Source organism: Mustela lutreola, chromosome 8 (assembly GCF_030435805.1).
Source record: "Mustela lutreola isolate mMusLut2 chromosome 8, mMusLut2.pri, whole genome shotgun sequence".
In the NCBI taxonomy this organism is placed as follows: domain Eukaryota; kingdom Metazoa; phylum Chordata; class Mammalia; order Carnivora; family Mustelidae; genus Mustela; species Mustela lutreola.
In genome coordinates, this window is record NC_081297.1 from 7,861,385 (window position 1) to 7,885,213 (window position 23,829).

General features: G+C 43.0%; 1 protein-coding gene and 1 pseudogene across 1 annotated transcript in view; one reads left to right on the top strand and one right to left on the bottom strand.

Moving 5' to 3' along the window:
• TAF3 (TATA-box binding protein associated factor 3) overlaps positions 1 to 22,801 on the top strand; it is a 171,652-nt gene extending 148,851 nt beyond the window's left edge. Inside the window, exons 5-7 of the mRNA XM_059183774.1 lie at positions 18,062 to 18,317; positions 21,471 to 21,577; positions 22,406 to 22,801. Of these exons, the coding sequence (XP_059039757.1) occupies positions 18,062 to 18,317; positions 21,471 to 21,577; positions 22,406 to 22,520 (478 nt within the window). The 3' untranslated portion in view covers positions 22,521 to 22,801. The remainder of the gene's footprint in view (positions 1 to 18,061; positions 18,318 to 21,470; positions 21,578 to 22,405) is intronic.
• Positions 11,400 to 12,725, bottom strand: LOC131838086 (histone-binding protein RBBP4-like; annotated as a pseudogene).
• Positions 22,802 to 23,829: the final 1,028 nt, after the last annotated feature.

The following is a 23,829-nucleotide window of genomic DNA, read 5'->3' on the forward strand; positions in this document are numbered from 1 at the left end:
CGAACATAACTGAAGAAGCTCACAAACTTTCACGTACCCACCACCTGATAGATCTAACCGTTCTCAAAAGGCTGCCACACTTGCTGGATTGAATCCTTTTCTGTTTTCCTGCCCAAGTCCTGGCCAAGAAAATCCAAGCCCAGGGTCACGTGACAGCCACGTACTTGAACATGCGGCTCGAAAAATAGGGTGATTTTCTTGTGTAATCACAATGCCGTTTTACCACACATGAGGTGTCTGAACATTTTCCTGCTGTTTCCTTCCCAGCCCCTATCCAGTTGCCTCCCCTGGTCTCAGACATATCTGGGGGCAGTGGCTCCGTTTGAATCAGGATCCAAACCAGACTAAGTACCTCTGAGCCTAGAGCTCTCACCCTCCGTCCTTCTTTTGGCCACGCCGTCCACTCCTCGAAGAAACCGGGTCATTCGTCCAGTGAGAATGCCTCTCTTTCTAGATTTCTCTGCTTCCTCCCTTGTAGCATCATTTCAATAGCTGTTTTATCCCTGTCACAGGCATTTAGCACTAAAGACTTCTAGTTCTAAAGATAGGATTAGATTCAAGTTCAGCTCTTGTTGGACGAGGATATTTTGCTGCTCTGTATTTCTAACTGCCGTCAGCAGGCACGTTTCTAGCTGTCATGACGTCACGAACGCTGGACCGGTCATTTCATTAGGAGTTGTGAAATGGTAGATTTATTCTAATTAAGTCATTCCTTTCACATTTACTAGCTGAAATCCCTCAATAAAGACAAGTTTTTCTTCATCAACTAGGGGATTTCGGTTACCCTGAAACATAGCTCGTATAAGAGACAGGATAAATCCTTGATTCTTTCTCTTTACTTGCCAAACGTTAGTCTAAAGAGTTGGAGTTCATGCCGTGGTTAATCTCCTGTGGGGACTGTTGAGTTTTGGTTTTAGAAACCAAAACTCTCTCGCTCCCCCCTCCCCCCTTCCTCCCTTTCTCTTTCTTTCTCTCTCCCCTCCCCCCAATTCTTTTAAATATCCGAATGGTCCCAGCTTCACTGATGGGTCTTTGTGCGGTCTTCTGGGATTTATCTCAACCTCATTCATCTTTAATAGCTCTCTCACTTTCTGGTACGAAACGTTCTGATTTATCTTCTGTATTTCCTGACCACAGACCTGCAGTTAGTCATTCCTTCAAGGAACACTGGTTCCTTCTTATGGGGAATGAATGGCTTTTGGGAATCACAGTCTGGTGCTAGAGGTACTCATTGCTACTGGGGATGTCCTTGCTTCTAGGCCTTTACAGTGAAAGCAAATTATAAATCTATACCGTTATTTCCAGCTAAGATTTAACATTACTGTTATTTCTTTGAGTTTATTTCTGCATCTTTTCTTTTACATTAGAAGTCTTGATTGTTAACAGCATTAACATAATTACTTATTTGCTTTATTCTACAAGAACTATATGAAAAAGTAATGCCCTTTTAATAATGATTATTACTAGAAGCAACAATACCACTATTACTCCTATTAATAAGACTGCTGAATAAAGTTAAAGATTCCTTTTTTCTTCATTCCATATTTTTTAATTAATTATTTTCTTAATTAACATACAATTTGCTTCAGGGGTACAGGTCTGTGAATCATCAGTCTTACACAATTCACAGCACTCACCATAGCACAGACCCTCCCCGCTGTCCATCACCCCACCACCCTCTCCCTCCCCCACCTCCCCTCCAGCAACCCTAGGTTTGTTTCCTGAGATTGAGTCTCTTATGGTTTGTCTCCTTCCTGGTACCATCTTGTTTCATTTTTTCCCCTCCCTGCCCCCCATAACTCCCCGCCCTGCCTCTCAAATTCCTCATATCAGAGAGATCATATGATAATTGTCTTTCTCTGATTGACTTATTTCGCTCAGCAAGATACTCTGGTTCCATCCACGTCGTTGCAAATGGCAGAATTTTGTGTGTTTTTGGTGGCTGCATAGTTTTCCAGTGTGTGTGTGTGTGTGTGTGTGTGTGTGTATACATATATATGTGTGTATATACACATATACATGTATATATATGTATACACACACATATATATGTACACACACACACACACACACACACATCTCCTGCACTGTCAGTGGGAACGCAAGCTGGTGCAACCACTCTGGAAAACAGTATGGAGGTTCCTCAGAAAGTTGAAAGTAGAGCTACCCTATGACCCAACAATCACGCTACTGGGTATTTACCCTCAAGATACAAATGTAGTGATCTAAAGGGGCACGTGCACCCAAACGTTTACAGCAGCAATGTCCGCAATAGCCAAACTATGGAAAGAACCCAGATGTCCATCAGCAGATGCATGGGTAAAGATGTGGCATTCCATTTGTTCTGAAAACAAACCCACTCTGGATGTGTAACCAAAATGCTGTCTTCCTACACTCACCTGAATTTTTTTTTTTTCTGTGTGGTTTTATACTTGGGGGTTCCTTTATTTCCATTTATTTTCAACTTGTAAGCAATTTCATAAATTCAGTCTACTGCACATGTGAAGAAGTAACTTCATTCCAAAGTTGAAGCTCTGATAAGACCTATCCAGAGAGACCCTGCTGTCACGTCTTTCGCCCTGCCCTTCCTATTCCTTTCCCTATAAATAGTGACCACTTTTGTTCCATTTTTTAAAAAATATCGTTCTACTGTATCTTTTTACAAAAATGAAAAAATATGCATTATTTATGATTTATCTGAATATCAATACCCTTTTAGGATATTTTACAGATTTTGAGCATTCGACAATACAAGTATAATCATTTGGGTATCGCCTTTGGAAGTGAAGATTCAACAATGGCTATATTTTCCTCTAATTACTTCATGCAATTTGTTTCATTTTTCAAATAGGTCATGCCTGAATTAAAAGATAAAATGTTTCCTACTTGATATGTTCTTGGGCTATGACAAGATAAAATACCCGTTTTATGAGATGATGTAAATATTCAAGCGGCAAGCCATGAGCTTGAGGAATTAAATCCATTTACAGTTGTGTTAATTATATGAATGCTAAAAGTTGAGCTGTGAGGATCAAGAAGAACAAGGAATAATGATTGATTTGAAGAATCAACATAAAACCGATTCTCATAATTGTCTTTTGGTATTTGTTCCTTTTGATCAAATGTGAAATATGGAGCTGACGCTGTTACAATTTGGCATTTTAAGCACTGATACTCTAAAACATCACTTATCCTAAATTCTGAATATTTATTTATATACCTACATGAGATAAACACTTGGTATATTTCTTACTTCCACATAACCAGTGACGCTAAAACTTAGCAACTTAAAGCAATAAACGTTTGTTACTTCCTAGTTGCCTATGGACCAGGAGCCTGGGTGGTTCTGACTCCGGTCTGGCGTCCGGCTGCTGCGCAGGGCAGCAGTGGAGGCCTCTCCAGGGCTGGAGCGGGGCTGGGAGCTCACGTGCGTGGCTGTTGGCAGGAGGCTTCCATTGCCAGGCACGTGGGTCTCATCCAAAGGCAGCTTCTGCGTTCCCCTGGCGTAGCAGCTGCCTTCCCCAGAGCAAGTGATCCGAGAGACAGCGAATCAGAAGCTTCAGTGTCTTCTCCCACAGCGCGGAGGCTGCCCACCGTTGTTTTCACAGAACCCTGTTAGTCCTACAAGTCTGCCAGCCAGGCCATTCAGGGGACACACAGGGCAGGAGGACTGGGGCATGGGGCCCTTAGAGGCTGATTCGCACTCTTCAAGGTAGCATTTCATTTTCTTTCTTTCTCTTTCTTCCTTCCTTCCTTCCTCTCTCTTTTTTTTTTTTTTTTTAAGATTTTATTTATTTATTTGACAGAGAGAAATCACAAGTAGATGGAGAGGCAGACAGAGAGAGAGAGAGGGAAGCAGGCTCCCTGCTGAGCAGAGAGCCTGATGCGGGACTTGATCCCAGGACCCTGAGATCATGACCTGAGCCGAAGGCAGCGGCTTAACCCACTGAGCCACCCAGGCGCCCCATCCTTCCTCCCTCCCTTCCTTCCTTCCTTCCTTCCTTCCTCTCTTCCTCTCTCTCCCTCTCTTTATTTCTTTCTTTCAATTTTATTTATTTATTTGAGAGAGTGTCAGCAGGAGGAGGGGCAGAAGGAGGAGGAGCAAAAAGCCCGAGGCGGATCTCAATCCTGGGACTCCAGGGACGTGATCCTGGGTCACTGACGCCTGGGTGGCTCACGTGCCCTTCGTAGAGTATTTCTAGGACTTTCAGAATGAAGAGAAGAAAACAAAACTGTGATGCTTTATAAAACCACTGTGACCCAAATAGGCAGTTTTATAGTAACACGAAAGTGAAATCTCAGCAGGCTTTCTGTGTGTGTGTTGTGAGGAGTTAGTGTAAAACGCAACACGGGACCTTGTCTTCTATGTTATTTCGGACGGTATGTGGTGTTTCTGAGATTGACTAAAATGTCAGAGCTGAAGAGGAAAAGCAAGTTGTGGCTTAAGGAACATTTTTTTTTTTTTTTAAATCAAAGTGGTTTTTCTTCCAAGCAGTGAAGAACCTGCCTGTCCCAAAGTTTACATTAAATTCCTGGAGGTGATTACAGCAGTTTTTACCTTTATTTTATTTTGGGCTTTATTTTGTTACATTTAAAAAGGCTGTTAGGGTGAATAAGCAAACCACCGAAAGGGAACTTCTGAACTTTGTATGCAGGTTAGAAGCCAGTTATGGGGGCTTTGATAATTCAGATTACTGCCTTCCTAGTGTTTGCACACAATAGCTAAATAATAAGGATCATTAACCCCCCTGGGCAGACTTATCCAAACTGTGTTTGCCTCTAACCTTGGAGGCTCAGTGTGGCTGGAGAGGTGAGGATTGGCTCTTTATTGACTTGTCAAGCTGTGAGTTTGCATTACAGGCCAAGCAGCCCATGACCCGTTCTGTTTCTTTCACTGTTTTGTGGTGGGGAAACAGGTAAAGAAATCCCACGGAAAATCCCTCCTTCTACACATTTTTATGAATAACGCCAGTGTTTATAGCAGTTAGGGCACTCTGATCCAATCCTCCCCAAGATGTAACGTTAGCAGCATGGAGCCATTGTGGGACACAGCTGTGGGCGGTGTTGGTTACTCTGAGCGACATTGCTTAGTCAACAGAAAGCGCTGGGGGAGAAACTGCCTGCCGTGCAGTTAAGTAGGGGAAAAGGTGATACTTCAGGGAGAAAAATAGAGAGAAGCAAAACACTGTTCAGAAGCATGGAACAATGGAGATTGGCAGTGAAGGCCCGGAGGAATCCGGAGTTATTTTTACAGTGATCTTAATTAGGTTAGGTGATGATAACTTATCTCATAGGCGATGAGAAATTATATCATGGTATACTGTTTATTTTTCCTGGAATGTGCAAAATTGAAGAGATAATGAAAGGATTGTTCTTAAAGCTATGTATCTTGTTACCACAAAAGTCACCTAGCAGCTAAAATCAAAAATAACTTTTCAGACTCTTTTGTGTATTTTCTCATGAAATGCAGAGGAATCGGGAAAAACAAGTCACTTGAGTGACCAGTCTGATCTCTTGGAAACAGACAATTAGGACAGGTTTTGTCTCATCAACACTGAGTACCCACTTGAATGTTTTTCCTTTTGCCACTCAGAAAATTTGAATGGCCCTGCCCCATGAAGTGATGATGGCCAGTCTCTACACCCACTGGCTGTACAGCTAAAACTAAACCATTCTCAGGGGCACCATCCACAGGCCATATAGGTTAAGAGAGAAATGGAAGAAATTGGAAGGGCTTGGACTCAAGCAAGGTGGACGATGTTCATTATGTGTTTGGTAGAGCTCAAAGCAACTTAAAAGCACCTCCAGACAATAGTTAGATCGAAACCTTCGAGATGTGCTTGATCCTGACATTGATGTGATCATCATTTCTTGGTCTGAGGGTCAGTTCCCAGGTGAGGAACCCGAATCCATGCTGGCAAATAGAAATCTCAGGGGCTTTGGAACTCTTCGGGTATGATGATAGGAAGGTAGGCAGGAAGGAAGGAAAAGAGGAAATTGACCTCGTCTTAGGTCTTTAAAACCCACAAAAATATTCAAAAGCAAAGTATTTATTTTTAGGAATTCTCGAGGCACCATTAGGCCTTAACACTTATTAAAGCTGATGAATGTATATTAAGACACTGTTTTATCCTGCAGATAATTGAAAGACAAATATACCCACCTTACTCCCAGGAAATGTCTGCCGAATGTGGGTGATGGACACAGATATACACATATTTGGGACACAAAGTAACTACACACATTGTCTTCCTTTGAAAAGGAGACTGTGAACCCATCTTAATATCTCCCAGCTGTACAAATTTATGATTTTAATTGTGTGCCAGAACAGCATAGCTTCATGGGGTTCTCCTACCTTGACCCTTTTCTTGTTGATCTCTGTTGATGATGGTATACTCTGCTTAGTGCACTCACTTGAGCGGCTTTTGAATTTAGCCTGGGACTTCTCAGCATTTGGCTGGAAGGCTTTAGCCAAGCCATCGTGTTTTCCCAAAAGGTTATTAAATAAACTCTAGCATGTGTACAGAAAAGTAGACAGATCAGAAATGTGCAGTTCAAACCATCACTCACAATTCCCAGCATCATTTTGGATGTATATATTGTGGCAAGTGTTTTTAACTTAAATTTTTTATTACATAAGTTACTTGTGATATTTACAGATAAAACAAAAGAAGGAAAAAAAAAAAAAAACCAAACACCTACCACTATATCAGACACCTGAAACTAATATAACACTGCATGTTAACTCTACCAGAATTGAAATTTTAAAAATTCAAAAATTAAAAAAGAAAGAACCACCTATAGCCCCACATGCAGAGCCAGTTTCAGGGCATTTTGGTGGATATTATTTTGAACTTCTTTCTAAATACACACTCGTGCATTCTTAATTACTTTTTTTTTTCCTTAGAAAAATTGGGTTTTCTTATGCATACTCTCTGTAAGTTTCCGGGGGGCAAACATCATCTGTGTGTGTGTGTGTATGTGTGTGTGTGTGTGTGAGACCTCTTCAGATAACAGTGCCATTTTGTTTATCTTCATTTATTTAATTGATCCCCCATTGGGGGTATTTTATTATTTATTTATTTATTTGACAGACAGTGACCACAACTAGGTAGAGAGGCAGGCAGAGAGCAGAGAGCCTGATGCAGGGCTCGATCCCAGGACCCTGGGATCATGACCTGAGCCGAAGACAGAGGCTTTAACCCACTGAGCCACCCAGGCACCCCATTTGGGAGTATTTTAAACTATAGTCATTGTAGTATTGGGGATTTTTTGCAGTGAAAAACAATGCTATAAATAATATTCTTTACCCGTATCTTTGCATAGTTGTCTGATTATTTCCTCAGGATCGCTTCCTACAAATGGAGTTGCTGGTCCGGACTAGTACATTTTTAAGGTTTTGGTAACCATTTAGAAGGGCTGTACAACCATCACTCTCACTCCCCCATCTTGAAATCTTTTTAATCTGTACCCAAAAATGTATTTTATTGTTGTTTTCATATTCATTTCTTTGGTTGTAGATCTTTTTTTTTCCTATTGGCGGTTTTTGTTTCTTTCACTGTCACCTGCTTGCGTCTTCTGCTCATGTTTTAGTGAGAATGTTTGTCTTTTTGGTTTTGATTTGAAAGAACTCTTTATATCATAGGAAATGAACTTTCATGTACGTTGCAAATAATTTTCCTCTGTTTTGTCTTTTGCCTTTGCTTAAGATATTTTACGGTATTTTGCATATGATATTTACGATTTTTTACACAATCAAATCAGCGTTTCCTTTTCTACGTTTGTGGAGATACTTAGAAAATCCTCTTCTAGCCCAAGATTAAAAACATATGTTTACTTGTCTGTTAGGGTATTTTAATGGTTTTATGTTTTTTTTTTTACCAAATATTTAATCCCTTCAGAATTTATGATCTAACATACACCTTGTAATTTGAGTTATCTTTTTTTCCAAATTAACTACACCATCTTACAATTCAAAAAAGCTAACTCTCAGTTTTATATGATCATTGTCATAGATCACGTTAGATGATCACATGTTAGATATTAGATCATGTGAATACCCAAAGAGGAGTTTAGGTAATAGATTCAGCTGTTACCTCCAGCAAACATTTTTCCACTGGAATAGCTAATAGTGACTTTGAAACAAAGTGGTAATCAGAGGAACAAATTTTCTGCATGTCCTTTTGTAAGTCCCCACCCATCATTCCTGTGAGAAGGTAGGAGACCTTCCTTCCAGTCGCCTCCTCTGGTTGATATCTTAGATTTCCGGGTGTATTTCCACCTCTGGTCCTCACAGATCACAAAGCTGCTGCCTCTTCCTGTCTTCCTCCTGTTCGCTCCCATCTCCCGCCCGTCGGCTCTGTGGAACCGACAACCACAGGTACCTGGGTCTCCCCCGCCCTCCTACCCTGTCTGGTATTTCTCTGCATTTTCTCCCTCTGGCTTTACTGACACCCCACGTTTTCCTGTCCTGTCCTTTGTCCGCCTTTCTTCCCACATCGTAGTGCATGTGACTCTGCAGGGTTTTTTCCTGTAATTTTTGTTGGCTAGGAAAATTCCCTGAATGCATCATTTCTAGAAAATCACTACTGCAGGACCAGCTTTTGTTTAATAAATTTAAATATGTTCAGATTTATGAGGTGGTTACAAGTGCCAGTTACCAGGTTAGCTGCTGGGGATACAGAAAGAAAAAGACCCTGCATTTCCTTGAGGAGCTCCTAGCATAGCCAGGGTAACAAGCATGTGTGCGCACAGACTATTCAAATTACTCTTCGGCCTTATGGGAATTGTTTGCTCAGGGTTTTTTTTTTTTTTTGGAGTGTTTTTGAAAAGAATAAAGAATCTGTATTTGTTGAATACAGAGTTTAAAATGTTGATTGGGTCAGTTTTGTTATTTTTGTTATTTTGTTCAAAACTTATATATATTGTTACTGGGTTTTTTTTGTTTCATTTTGTTTTTAGATTTTATTCATTTGATAGAGACAGTGAGTGAGAGAGGAGAGAGGCAGAGGGGTGGGGGGACCCGGGGGAGGGGCAGAGGGAGAGGGAGGAGCAGACTCCCCACTAAGCAGGGAGAACCATGTGGGGCTCAATCCTAAGACCCCAGGATCATGACCCAAGCTGAAGGCAGATGCTTAACCAACTGAGCCAACCAGGGGCTCCTCTTTACTGTTTTCCTTTTGTTTTGATTTTAAAGATTTTTATGTATTCACTTGTCAGAGCGAGAGGGCACAAGCAGGGGGAGCAGCAGGCAGAGAGCAAGGACCTGGTGTGGGACTTGATCCCCGAACCCTGGGATCATGACCTGAGCCGAAAGCAGATGCTTAACTGACAGAGCCACCCAGGTGTCCCTTTACTAGTTTTTTTACTTCCTGCTCTGTCAGTTCCAGATAGATACCCTGAAATCCCCAATTACATTTGTGGATTTGTCTGTTTCTTACAGTTCTGTCAGTTTCGCTTTATAGGTTTTAAGGATACGTTTCTAGGTGCAGTCCAGTTTTAAATTATCGTATCTTCCTGGCATGTTGGGACCTTTTATCATTATGAGGAAACCTTCATTACCACTGGTAGTTCTTGCCTTGTAGTGTGTTTTGTGTGCTGTCACGTTTCCTATGTCCACGTGCCTCGCTTGCTGGTCAGTTCCCTCAGCCTTTCCACTGCTCTGATTTCACATGTGCCTCTTACAAATAGCATCCTGTTCAGTTTCACTGCTTTACCCAGGCTGACAAGTAAATTGTTTAGAGCATTTACGTGATATAATCACTGATCTTTTAAAATTCCCCTTATTTTGGATTTTCTATTTGTCTTATTCTAGGTTTCTCCTTTCCTTCTGTCAGATTGGTTATTTTGTTTTAACATTCCATTTTTCTTCCTGGTAGTATAGAAGTTACACATATACCTCATTCCTAATCTTTACATAGTTATCTAGAAATTACCGCATTTTAAATTTAATACCTTTAGACCTCCTTCCAGATAATAGAAGTGCATTAAAGGGCTTTAGCTCTGTTCATCCCCTGCTGGCTTATGTATTATTGGTTCCGTGTATTTTATGTTTTTTAAATAATGCCATAATATATTATTATTATTGTTTCTTTTAGTCAGTGTCTACACCAGCATGTTATCACTCTTCCTTGCATCTCAGACTTGACGGGATCCCCTTCCTTTTCCTGAAGTTCTTCTAGAAAAGAGGTGCTCGGGGTGATGCACAGGCCCTCAGAATATCCAGCTTTTTGGTAGTTTGCGTGTCAGAGTGGATAGCAATGAAGTAGGAAGCCCTAATAACACACTCTTTCTCCACGCTAAATTATGATCATTGTCTTGAGGGAGAGAAAGCATTTATGTGATTACTTAAGTCGCAAGCTCAACCAGCAGCCTTTCTCAAGACGCCATTGTTACTTGAAAGAGCAAATGACGAACGATGGTTATTCCAACTTGGATATTCGGCCAACATTTCCTCAGAAATGAGCAAAGGAAACCCGTTGCTTCAACGAAGATACCTGTGAATATTTGTCACAAATGACAAAATGGCAACTTTTTTTTTTTAGCCTAGAAAAGCAATTTATTCCATTATAAGCACTTACACAGTTAGTCATGGAGAGTAATAGGTCTGCTGGTAAAACAGGTCATCCAAAATAGAGATGGTACCAAACTAGTGGTCAAGGACTAACTCCTTTAAAAAAAAAAAAAAAAAAAACTCTTATCCAGGATTAATTTAATTTTAAAAACAAATACAAGCTATCAATTCACTCTTGTCAACTCAACTGGACAGTCTACCTGTGGTATGACTGTCAGGTAAAAACATACATCTTCACAACTTGGTGGTCCCAAGTTTTTTTAAAAAACCATTTCACAGAAAGGAAAGAAATATTAAAACAGCTCAAGAAATACACTAACAAGCAAAAATATATGGGGAAAGAGGAACACATAGTTTTGACTTAACGGAAGAAACCGAGAGAAGACTGGTCTACATCGGGAAATGTGTGTCCTGGAAAATCCGGTGTGAAAACTTGAATCTCCCCCATTTCCTGAATAAAAACGACATCTTGTGGTATTTATATTTCATGCCTCAGACACCTACCTCCCTTGGCTCTGTCCTTCCTCACTTTAGCCTTTACTTAAAAGGAGTCTGTAAAACTTGGGGAGATAGCCTAAGAAGAAAAATAACCACACCCAATATTCCCACTTTCTGTGGCTACTTTAGACCTTGGTTACTAGAAAATTCCTGAAGAATATTTAAATAAGTCTGTGGCTTTACTGAATCAAGTCCCCCAGTTAATATTTAGAAAACACCCTCTGTTTGGGCTAGTAACATCGTTGACAGTACCTATCATAGAGGAATAGCCAAACAAAGTCTGTGTCTCAAAACCAGTGTTAAATCAATCTCGGGGTTAAGAGGGGAAAAAAGGGGAGTCTAAAAGCACAGGAAGTGCAGACATATCTAGGACCCTTGTCCTTCTGGATCCACGCTTCCTTCAGGATTTTCATCATTATAAATGTTCATTTGCCACATTTGGCATGATATTGTCTTCCGATACAGAACAAATCACCCAAGGTTCATTGGGATTCCAGGAGAAATCAGATATCTCGGCAGTGTGACCACCATGAATAAACAACAGTTCTGGTGGCCCATCTTCTGCATCTCTGGGGACTATTCCTCTCCAATTTACTTAAATCCCAAACATTCAGTCTGTGATCAGTACCACTGGAAGCCAAAATGGTCTCATTGTGAGGCGACCACTGAACCTGGAATATTTCATCCTTATGTGATTCAAAGGAATGCAACTTCAGTTTCAGATTTCTCAGATCCCACAAGGCAGCAGTCTTGTCGGCTGATCCTGTGGCCAGAATGAACTCACTGTAAGGACTGAAAGATAGGCAGTTCACGTCAGCAGTGTGAGCATCAACTGAGTGACTTGGTTTGGAAGTGTTGTTTGAACGAGTATCCCAGATCATAAGTTTCTGATCATCAGCAGCTGACCCAATCAGAGACTCATGGAGCAGATGCCAGCGAGCATCTTCTACTACTGCTGTATACCCTGTAAAGATGGTCTTTGCATCTACAGCTTTTCTCCTTTGGAACAGCACTGATGTCCCAGAGGCAGATGGTGTGGTCCTCTGAAGCACTAAGTAAGTGCCCACTGAGATTTGGGTTCCAAGAAAGTCCATAGCCTTCCTTCTGATGTCCACGGAGACGCAAGTCTGAGTCGATTGCACTCTCCAGAAGGTCTGGTTTGGAAAAGGATGTTTTGTATAGTCAAAAACAAGAACATCACTGGATGGAGTCTTTGTCACATGATGCAAGGGTTCTGGGGCATATAACGTGCCCGGTTTACTTCTCCTTCATGGTTGATCTTGATTTCTATTTCAATTTTTCCACTAACTGAGCCAAAACCTCCAAATTCTCCTTTCTCACTGTCGTAGTGTGAAGCATCAAACTGAGCATCATCGTTAGGGAGCTGCACACTGGCTATCACAAGATGGTTCTGTCCATCAGACATGTGTGTTCCCAGGACAAGTCGATGAATGCTGAAGTCTTTCCCTTCTGGTCTGGTTACATCTGGAAGCCACTGCGCAGTTAGGCTAGGCCACTCCAAGGGCATGGGTCATCACCAAATTGTAAAGAAAAGGGGTGTTCTTTTCCCCTATTTTGTACTCTTCGTTGGTCACACATTCTTCTACTGCGTCATCAAAGGCTGCTTCCTTGTCGGCCATGGCGGGCAGGCAGGCCGGGGCAAAATGGCAACTTTTAAGTAAAAATTAGAGTCTTGGAAAACATTCCAAGTTGACAGCTCCTCGGTACTCCAGGACATTTTTGATGAGGTGATGGTAACACCAAGTGTGAGATTTTAATATTGTGCAATGAAATGTGTAAATATTTGGAAGATCTGCGTAAGTCTGTAAACCAGTATTACAAACCAGTGCATGATGTTATAAAACCCTGTGTGGCTAAAAGAACTATTCAGAGCACTAGCTGTTCAGTGAATTTTAATGTAACACAATGTGGAAAGCTTATTAGCGATACAGTTTCAGAGTGTACATAGCAACTAACTTAAACTATCACTCACTGCTTTTTGGTGTGATATTGAAGAATTTACACAATTATCTGTAAAGGCCATTAACACACTCCTCCCCTCTGAAGTTACGTATGCATAAATTCAGGAGATTTGCAAAATTATAAAGCCTAGTGTTAGTCTTCTCCTAAATTGTTTTTGTAAAAGATGTTCTGTTAACATGTAATGGGTTTGTTATTCTTTCTTTTAAATGAATTACTAAGGGGCGCCTGGGTGGCTCAGTGGGTTAAGCCTCTGCCTTTGGCTCAGGTCATGATCCCAGGGTCCTGGGATCGAGCCCCACATCGGGCTCTCTGCTCGGCGGGGAGCCTGCTTCCCCCTCTCTTACTGCTTGCCTCTCTGCCTACTTGTGATCTCTGTCTGTCAAATAAAAAATAAAATCTTAAATAAATGAATGAATCACTAATTTTTAAAAAATTCTCAGTTTTGATTTTTAATATGGCAAATATTGACAGATACAGTGCACATAAGTACAAGTTCTTTGAGGTTTTCAGTCATTTTTAAGAATGTAAAGCAGTCCCTAAGACCAAAACATTGGAGAATCGCTAGTTTAGAATTTCCTTTAGTAAAGACCCACTGTTGGCAAGTCCTTAGATTTTGCTTGCCTGAAAATGTCTTTATTTCATCTTATTCCTGAGAGATTTTTTTTTTTAAAGATTTTATGTATTTATTTGACAGACAGAGATCACAAGTAGGCAGAGAGGCAGGTAGAGAGAGAGAGGAGGAAGCAGGCTCCCTGCTGAGCAGAGAGCCTGATGCAGGGCTCAATCCCAGGACCCTGGGATCATGACCTGAGCCGAAGGCAGAGGCTTTAACCCACTGAGCCACCCAGGTGCCCTGTGAGAGATGTTTTCAAAGGCAAATTCATTTTTTCCTTAACACACCGAAGATGTTATTCCACGGTCTTCCAGTTTCATTGTTGCTGCGGAGAAGTCAGCCGCCATCTGTTTCTTTGAAAGTAATGTTCTTTTTCCATTCTCACTGCTTTTCAGACTTTACTCTTAACGATGTTTTGTAGTTTCACTCTGATGTGTCTAGGTGCAGATCTCTCTTTCTTAATCTTGCCTGGGACTTGTTGGCCTGCTTAAGTCTGTGGATTGGTATCTGCCATCAGGTCCATAAAAATCCTCAGATACTCTTGTTACAATTTTGCGTCTGCCCTGTTGTTTCTCTAGTATTACGATTAAATGTGTACTAATTATTAAACATGTCATAATTGATTGTATTCTCTCCTTGCCCCTCCAACTTATATTCTAGATCATTTCTTCCGTCTGCTTATTGAGTTTTTAGTTCTCTCATTCCGCTGAGAGTAAATTTGTTACTATATTTTTCATTTCTAGGTCAGTTCATTTCTTTTCAAATCTGCTAGATCACTCTTTATAACTTTCTATTACCTGCACGTAATGTCATGCTTCACCTTTTTTTTTTTTTTAATGTTGTAGGCAGAGTTGCTGTATGGTTGATAATTCTAGTCTCTGTAGTCTTTTTGGGTCCCTTTTTTCTGTCTGTTATCTTCTAGTTGTCCCTGATGCTGTCTCTTATGTTTGGTTTCCTTTGATTATGTGCTCCTTTTTTTTTTCTTAGTAACTGTCTGCATCAATAATATAAAGCCTAGGGGTACCTGGGTGACGCAGTTGGTTAAACTGCTGCCTTCAGCTCAGGTCATGATCCCAGTGTACTGGGACCAAGCCCCTCATCAGGCTCCCTACTCGGCAAGGAGCCTGCTTCCCCCTCTCCCTCCATCTGCTGCTCCCCCTACTTGTGCTCTCTCTCTCTCTCTCTGTCAAATAAATAAATAAAATCTTTAAAAATAATAATATAAGGCCTAGATTTTAAGTTACTTCCTCTCAGTGTTTAGTGCTGGGTACCAAGGCACATTGCATGTCCACTTTAAATATAGAGTCCCAGACCAGCAGAGCTAAGAATTCACAAGGCTCTGATTCATTCTTACTTAATCATTGTAGCCCGCTGGGAGTTTTTAATGTGAGATGGGAGTTCTGTTAGACTTTCCACTTTGGCAGTCCTGGGCTTTGAAACCTGTCCTCTTTATCAAAACCAAAGATCAGAATTGCAGTATGCACACACGCCCTCGGGGAGAAACATCTGTGTTCTGCTTACCTCTCTGGGTTCTTACTTTGCCTTTAGTTTTGGTTCCAGCACCTGTATTTCAAACCATTATGGGAAACTGCCTCCAAAAATAGTGTGTAACATTTCAGTCTAGCCATAAAAATAAGGTGTGCTTGCTCTGTGGATATAAATATGCCCAGAGTGAGGTCTTTGAACTCCCACCTTATGTGTAAGGCAAAACGCACTCAGTAAGCAATGAGAGAGAAAGCATAGTATGTTGTTAGGATCACAGGTTCTGAAATCAGACTTCCGGGGTTTAAATCGTGGCTCCACCTCACAGTAGTCTATGAATTTGTATAGGGTTCGTAATCTCTGTGGGCCTTGGTTCATGAAAGGACAACAGTTAGAGTTTATTTATTTATTTGACAGAGAGAGAGATCACAAGTAGGCAGACAGGCAGGCAGAGGGAGAGGGAGAAGCAGGCTCCTTGCTGAGCGGAGCCCAATGTCAGGCTCAATCCCAGGACCCTGAGATCATGACCTGAGCCAAAAGCAGAGGCTTAACCTACTGGGCCACCCAGGTGCCCCGACAGTCAGTTTTTAACCGCATTTGGTTGTTGTGAGGATCGAGTGAGTAAGGCAAGTAAGTGTTGCGCACGGTGCCTGTCATGCATTGGCTCTCCAGTGCTGAGAACAGCTGGGTACTTAGTAAGTGTTCAGTAACTACTCACTGTTGGTTGTACCAAGCAATACTGAGTGTCTTCTGCACAAACAGCCTATCTTAAATGTTCTCGGTCTTTGTCTGCATTCAAGTTAAGAGGGCGGTCACACTTGCATGAGACAAATGGAAAGCAATTAGATGGGCATTAATTATTTGCTTACATCATAGAATTTTTAAAATAATTTAATGTTTTATAAACTTCTAATGAGGGGTGCCTGGGTGGCTCAGTCGGTCAACCATCTCCCTTTGGCTCAGGTCACGATCTCAGGGTCCTAGGATCAGGCCCCGCATCAGGCTCCCTGCTCAGCAGGAGTCTGCGTCTCCCTCTCCCTCTACCTGCCGCTCCCCCTGCTTGTGCGCGCTCTCTCTCTCAAATAAATAAGATCTTAAAAATAATAATAAAATAAAATTGACATCAGTCTAAAATATCTAGTCATCCATTTAAAAAAAAAACTAATAAGAGTAGTGAAGAATCAATGCTTTTTAGTGGAGGTGCTTTCCAAACAGAAACTTTGAGAAGATAGAAGCGTACAGGCTGGCAGTGGTGACGGCAGCGATCGTCCCGAGCGACCGCCATCAGCACAGTGCTGCTGTTCACACTTCACATTGGATGGTTGGGGGCATGTTTCTCTCTGTCCAGGCTCTCACTCTAACCCTCAGAGGCAGTTGTCTGTATTGTACTTTGTTGATCAGCAAAGCTGGGCTTGGAATGTTGAGTGTGGGATAGTAGAAAGAGGAGGTTGGTTGGTCAGTCAGTATAGGGGACCAGCTTGGGATTCCTGGTAAAGATGAGAGCGTGCACGTCCTGGGACCCAGCAGCTTAATTTGTGGGACTGTATAGCGTGCAGAAATTCTTGAACATGTTTCCAGTCAGGATGTTACATTTATAAGATAGTCTGTTTTACCCTCAGCAGGGCAGTAGGCACAAAGCTTTTGACTTATTCATACCACGAATACTGTGTAACAGTAAAGGTTAATGATACAGATCTGTACGCTTCAACAGGGATAAATCAAGACACATAAAAACTAAGTGGGCCGCTGGTAGGTAAATAAGTAAATTCTGGAGCTCTAATGCAGAACATAGAGATTATAGTCAACACTCCTGCATTATAAACTTCCAAGTTGCAAAGAAGCTAGATCTTAAGTGTTCACAATACAGAAAAGAAGTAATGAGGTGACCTGATAAAGGCATTTGCTGAACCTTCTATAAGAATCACATTATTACAATACTATAATCACCGCAATTTATATCAAATGTATCAAACTAGCACAGTGCACAACTTCAACTTACACAAGGTTATATGTCAACTGTATCTCAATTAAAAAAAAAAAAACTAGGAAAAGTTAGTTGCAAAGAATAAATATAGTACAATATTCTATTTATATAGTTGGAAAACAAAAACAGTGGTACAGTACATATTGTTTGCGGGTATCTACAAAAAAGCATCCTTGCCGGCTTGGGGACATTGGTTCCTTGCGGGGCAGGAAGGGATATCAGAAGCCAAGGTGGCGAAGGCACGCGTCTGTGTATCTCTCTTTTCTAAGCTCTCTGTGATGCTGTCATCTCTCTGCTTGAAATTAATATGTAACTTTTCTTCTTTCAAATAAGGGATCTTTTTTAAAAAATGAAGAAAGAATTTGGAATTGAACAGGCTTTGATTCAAAGGCTGCTATCCACGTACCCCCATTCCTTTCTGTAATCCTGTTCCCTTGTCTGTGAAACAGGATCGCGGTAACGTCTTCGAAGTTGTTGGAGGACTGGTTGAGGGGATATATGCCAAGTGCCCAGGATGGTACCCACCTTGGTACAGATGCTCAGGCACAGTATTTTGAAATGACTTCCCCCGGGCTCACGGGGCTAGCCTGTGGTAGATCTAGGCTTTGTGCTGAGTCCGCAACCACGCAAGTCTAGTATCTGGGGATACACAGAGACCTGCCAGCCAGAAAGGGCAGGAAGGGAGCCCTCCCAGGGTCGCGCCCCTCACTCCTGCTATTAACCCTTCCCTGCAAACCTGACTCTGACCAAGTTGAGAGGGGAATGGGGGGCACCTTGCACCCCAGCTCAATAGCTGTCCCCGGACACTCATGCGGAAGAATGTTTTTGCTCCTCAAAGAAGAAAGTTACTTGTGATAATGTTCTAAACGCCTGGTTTGGTTCCACTAGCCCATTGTGATTTCTCCTTCTCTCTCTCTCTCGTCAACAGCGTCATCAGCAAAGTGGTCCCAGCCCCTGAAGCTAAGCCGGCCCCTTCGCTGAGTCGACCCAAGACCCCGCCACCCGCCGCAGCCCCTGCCCCTGTCCCCATGCATGTCGCCCCCGCGCCGGTGCCTTCACCGCTCCTCACGCAGTCCGCCGTGGCCCCCGCTCTGATGCCAGCCCCGTCCCCAGCCGTCTCGGGAGCCGGAACATCCAAAGCGCCGGTCCGAAGCGTGGTCACAGAGACCGTCAGCACTTACGTGGTACGCTGCCTTTTCTTTCTGGAGCAATTGAGAACCCCTAGGAGCTCACTCTTCCACCATGAGCATGTTCTCAGCTAAGAAGCCGTGTCATATGTCATTACGGGATTTCGGAGGAGATTCTTTATGACCAAAAAGATACTTTCCCCTGCATTTTCAAGCTTTGGGCCGTAGAGTATTATATAAGGTGTTTGCAGATTTAGTCTCCATAAATAATGTCAAAGCATTGTTTTTCTTTAGTTTACATTGTTTTATACATATATGCAACAACGTCAGTGCAGAAATATAGGAATGAATGGTGATATTTAAATCCCACATTGAATTTTTTGATCAAGCAATTAAATTATCACTTCAGAGTGTAAGTTACATCATGAGCACAGATGTTATGGCCCAGATGCTATTTCTGGGTAACATCGCTAATTACGGTATTTGATTGGCAAAGGTTTGGAATATACCAGCGCTCGCATGGCATGGAAACGAGCTTGAGTGCAGAAGCGCGTCTGCAGGTGGTCAAGCTCGGCCTGTTGAATGAATTCACGCTCTTGTCACGGGACTGTTTTCAGGTGTTTTCCCCATACTGAGCAGTATCAGGGCTTAGTCAAACCCTGAAGTCAATCTAGTAATGACACGTTTTTATAAATAGGTCCCTTGGGCACTGTGGAGTGACAGACACACAATGGAGAGATTTTCGGCACATAGAGGCACTCTGTGTGCAATACTGCTGGGACCACCACATGTGTAAACTGTGGTCAGCTTCCGGGTGGCACAGGCCTGTCTGAATAGATAGGATTGGAAAGTAGGACTCAGGGTGGTGGTTATAAATCCAGTAAATATTATATCTCTTTAAGGCATTTTAGAAGGAAGTGTCAATAAATCCTTATACATTTGAGGCACTATGATGATAGAAAGGATAAGAAGAAAATCTCCAAAGTATTGAGAGAAGATATAAAGACATGAAACATTAACAGAAAAATATTAAATTGGCAATTCAAGACAAAATTAGAAGATACGATAAAATCTGTGATCATTGGGGCACCTGGGTGACTTAGTCAGTTAAGATCTGATTTTGATTTCAGCTCAGGTCGTGGTCTCGGGGTCGTGAGATCGTGCCCCGCTTCGGGCTCTGCACTGGATGTGGAGACTGCTTAAGATTCTCTCTCCCTCTGTCCCTCTCTGCTCATGTGCACTCTCTCCCTCAAAAAAAAAAAAAAAAAAAAAAAGGTGTAATCATCAAATTGGCCCATTCAAGGACCAGTTGTTCTAGGTGTTAACATTGAGGTCACATCACTGCGAGACGGGTTGGTTGATCAGGAAAGAGTTTATATTTTACCTCTTCCCCCTCCATTGCTTCATCGATAATGAGGGGGTTCATGTTAGACTAGCTGATCAATACAATGTGTTCTACCTAAAATTTCTGATTCTCCAGTGGATTTTGGGGCTAACTCCCTGGAGATGGATCTAATTGGCATAGGCAGCATGGATGGAAAACTTGTAGACAGAGACCAAAATGTGTGATTTGGGGGACAACATGGGCTATCAAGCAAAAATGTCACTGCCTAATAGTGGGACTTTGCTGCTGTCACTTATGTTCCCCGAGCTCCAGTCTCCCCATTCATCCCCTATCCGAGGGTTGTTCCACGATGAGTAAACAAAGTAAGATGTTGGAGAGAATTCAGTACACTGGCTGGATGTTAGTTATTAAGGATGCTGGGCCAGTTTGTGTAGCAACAGAGTCACGGCCTTCTCATTTCAAGAGAGGTCACCCAGCAGCCCAGCTGGCCATGCATGGCCACTTCAGGGCCCAGGACGCTGGACCCGTCCTATACCTGGACAGCTGGCACCTGGGAACTGGTGGTCCTCTACCCTTGTACATAGAGGGGGCTAAATCAGAGCCGTAGCGGCCCTGGTTTCTTCGGGAGGCTTTCATATATGAAGCGTCTGTGTCCACAGTGCGCCCTCACACACACAGCGGTTCTTTTCTGAGCATCTACTCAGTGTCGTGTTTGAAAGCATATAAACCGGGGCGCCTGGGTGGCTCAGTGGGTTAAGCCGCTGCCTTCGGCTCAGGTCATGATCTCAGGGTCCTGGGATCGAGTCCCACATCGGGCTCTCTGCTTGGCGGGGAGCCTGCTTCCCTTCCTCTCTCTCTGCCTGCCTCTCTGTCTACTTGTGATCTATCTCTGTCAAATAAATAAATAAATAAATCTTTAAAAAAAAAAAAAAAAAAGAAAGCATATAAACCGACTGTTCCTTGCCAAATAAACTGAATGAGATTCTTTGCCTTGTTACTGTAGAAACTTTGAAAATCAGCTCATAGTTCTTGCTGTTTTTGGAAGATTCGTTTCTTCCAAATTGGTTTTATTAATGTGGGATTTGAGGAAGCGACCTAATCCGGGATGCTTCTCGCTGGGAGCTGCCGAGTTAGGAAAGCAAACCCTAGAGCACAGCACGTCCGTAACGAATGATGTGGAAACGGGTAGCTCGTTGGTTATCCGCGCCCCTTATTTTATTTGCCCTTTAGTTGATTGTGCTTTAGTTGAAAATGTCATAAAGGGAATGGAAAGTTACTTAGTAACAGCTCTTTCATATCCTTGATCTTATCAGCCAGTTCAGGAGAAGGGCTTGGCTAATAAGTAATAAGGTGATACGCGCACACTGGGCCGCATACATTAATGCCATGCCTGTGGATGTGACCGTGGAGGCTGCCTGTGGCCGCGCTCCGTGGCTGCCGACACACCAGCTGCCACTGCCGTGACGGCCTGAGTCGGTACCGACCTACGCACTTACAGTGGTTTTCAGATCAAAGTGGCTGCAGGTCATATAGTTCATAGAACTGGTTCTAAAATGCTGTGTTTTTATGACTTACAAAAGAGAGTTTGAAAGAGTTATCAGAAATATCTTCTGAGTACTTAGTGACTCTTTTTCACGGGGTCCTGGGCCAGTGATGGTAGTGATGATGGCGATCGTGACTTCAGTAAATTGTTAAAACCGCTGACTCTCTTTTTAGTTTAACTGGTTTATGAGGTTCATGGGATAAAGTGATAAAGTAATCATTCTTATCCTGTCCTCTTTTTGGTTCTTTCTTGCCCATTGCATCTCTGTTTTTGCCTCCTCCTCCCCACTCCCGCTGCCTGCTCCCCCATCTAAAAACCTCAGATCCGAGATGAGTGGGGGAATCAGATCTGGATCTGCCCCGGATGCAACAAGCCGGACGATGGGAGTCCCATGATCGGCTGTGACGACTGTGACGACTGGTATCACTGGTGAGCACTGTGGGCGGGGCCGGCGGAGTGGGGGGGTGAGCACTGTGGGCGGGGCCGGCGGAGTACGGCGGGGGGGGGGGGGGGGGGCGGGGGCGGTGGCGCTCTTCAGGGCACAGCGGTGACCGCCGTCCGTCCTGGTCATGCTCACAGTTCCACTGCTGTCCTAGAAGCAGTGCAGGGAGCAGGATCACAGTAAGATTAACATGGGATTAATATTAAGGCCAAAACCAAGAACCTTTGGAATATTGTTCTTCAGCCTAAATTCTAAATATTTTGTGTAGCCCAAACTGTAGGGCTTCCCTTTCCTTTTTTCCCAGTAATTTTCTATGCTGCAACACTGAACAGTAGCATGGAGGGAACCCCTTGGTAGACGCTTGGCGAGGTGCGGGACGAGATGACTGGTCTGCTCTTCATGCCTCTCCCCACTGCGCCCCAAACTGAAGAATCCCTGCCAGAGTTTACGCAGATAATCTCCTCGGGTTATACTTTAAACATCAGATATAAAAAGATTGAAATCTATTCAGTTGCACGATATAGGACACCTCTAAGACAAAAATCAGGCCACTGCTCGGAAGAACTAGCCCGTTTTGGCTGAAAGGACAAGTGACTGCTAGACCCCTAGCAGGGCCTCCAAAAGGGCCCCCTGCAACCCGGTAACCCACGCACCCAGCAGCAGCGCTGCCTGCACTGGAACTCCCCAGCCCAGACACCACTAAATGGGCCACGGGCCTAGAAATTACTTAATTAAAATTACTGGCACACATAGGGAAAGAATATATACCTAAAGCCGCTTGACCCAAAATCTTTTCTCCCCCTGCCCCCGCGTAGGCCCTGTGTCGGAATAATGGCTGCGCCGCCGGAGGAAATGCAGTGGTTCTGCCCCAAGTGTGCCAACAAGAAGAAGGATAAGAAGCACAAAAAGAGAAAGCACCGGGCACACTGACGTGTCCCGCAGCGGGGACGAGCGGCACCGCCTCGGAGGGGAGTTGGGGCCGGTCCGGCATCCTGCCAGCGCCCCACATTCCCGCAGGGAGCGGGTCTCGGAAGCCCGAGGACGAGAACACCCCGTCCACCTGGGGACCAAGCCCCGCGACAGACCGGCCTGGGCGGCCCTGGCCCTGTGACAGCAGATGGACTCCAGGAGAGCCGTGGCTCAGGACCGCCACGCCCCCGCTTTTCTATGACCAGTGACAAGTATTATTAATAAACAGACCGTCATCTTCCCTTCTGATTTTCTTTATTCTCTCCAGGGCCTTTTCGTTAAGGTGTTAGCTGAGAAGACAATGTGTCAGCCGCCTCGACTGTCACTCCCGGACGCCGCTAGTCTGTACAGTCTGCAGCCCGTCCCCCCCTCTCTAGTAAGATAATCACAATGACAGAAAAGAAACTCCACTGGGAGTACCGGTAAATATTTTTGTGATGAAAATATATGAAGCTTCCCCACCCCCACCCCCGTTTTTAGTACTAACATGTAAAATGTTCAGGCTTTTGTGAAATACCTTCTATTTTTTAAGAAAAAGGTTTCTATCATGTCCTGTTTGCTTTGGCGCAGATTATTTTTGTTGACTCGCACGTGGTTTCTACGTCCGTGGCACCTGACCGTGGCGCTCCTCCCACGGCTTCCACATGTCATCAACTTGTATAAAACCCCCCGTCCCCAACTAGAAGATCTCCCCTCATGTAAATAATAAATATTTATGAAGTAGTTATTTTTTAAATTTTTATCGTGTTTAATTCTGGCTTTCTCTGAAATCCACGGTGATTTCAGCCACATCTGTAATTAACTGCTGTACATACGCGAAGAAGGCTAGAAGCAGAGCCATAGTTCCAAGTAACCTACCTAGAGCTGAGCCCGCGCTGGGCCCCGGATGCCGTGGGGGAGAGGGCCCTCGCAGTCGGAAGGACAACAAGGCAATTTAAGTCTGTACTTGATGATTTGAAATTGTTTTGTTATCTCTTAAGTTTCTTTGACTTAACTTTTACTAAATGGACATGTAGATTCCCCAAAAGTAAAAAAAAACAAAAAAACAAAAACAGAAACAAAAAACGAAAAAACATATATACTGTAGCATTTTGTGTTTATATTGTTTTATTTCTGCAAATCTGTTCATTGAGATTGTGGTTTAAGGCTGAAATGAAGTATATTATGAATTTTTTTTTAAAGAAAACTCATCAAATTTCAGGGTATCACAAAACTTTATTATATTACTATACTGCCCACTATTTATTATATGTTATAGATGTCTGAGAGA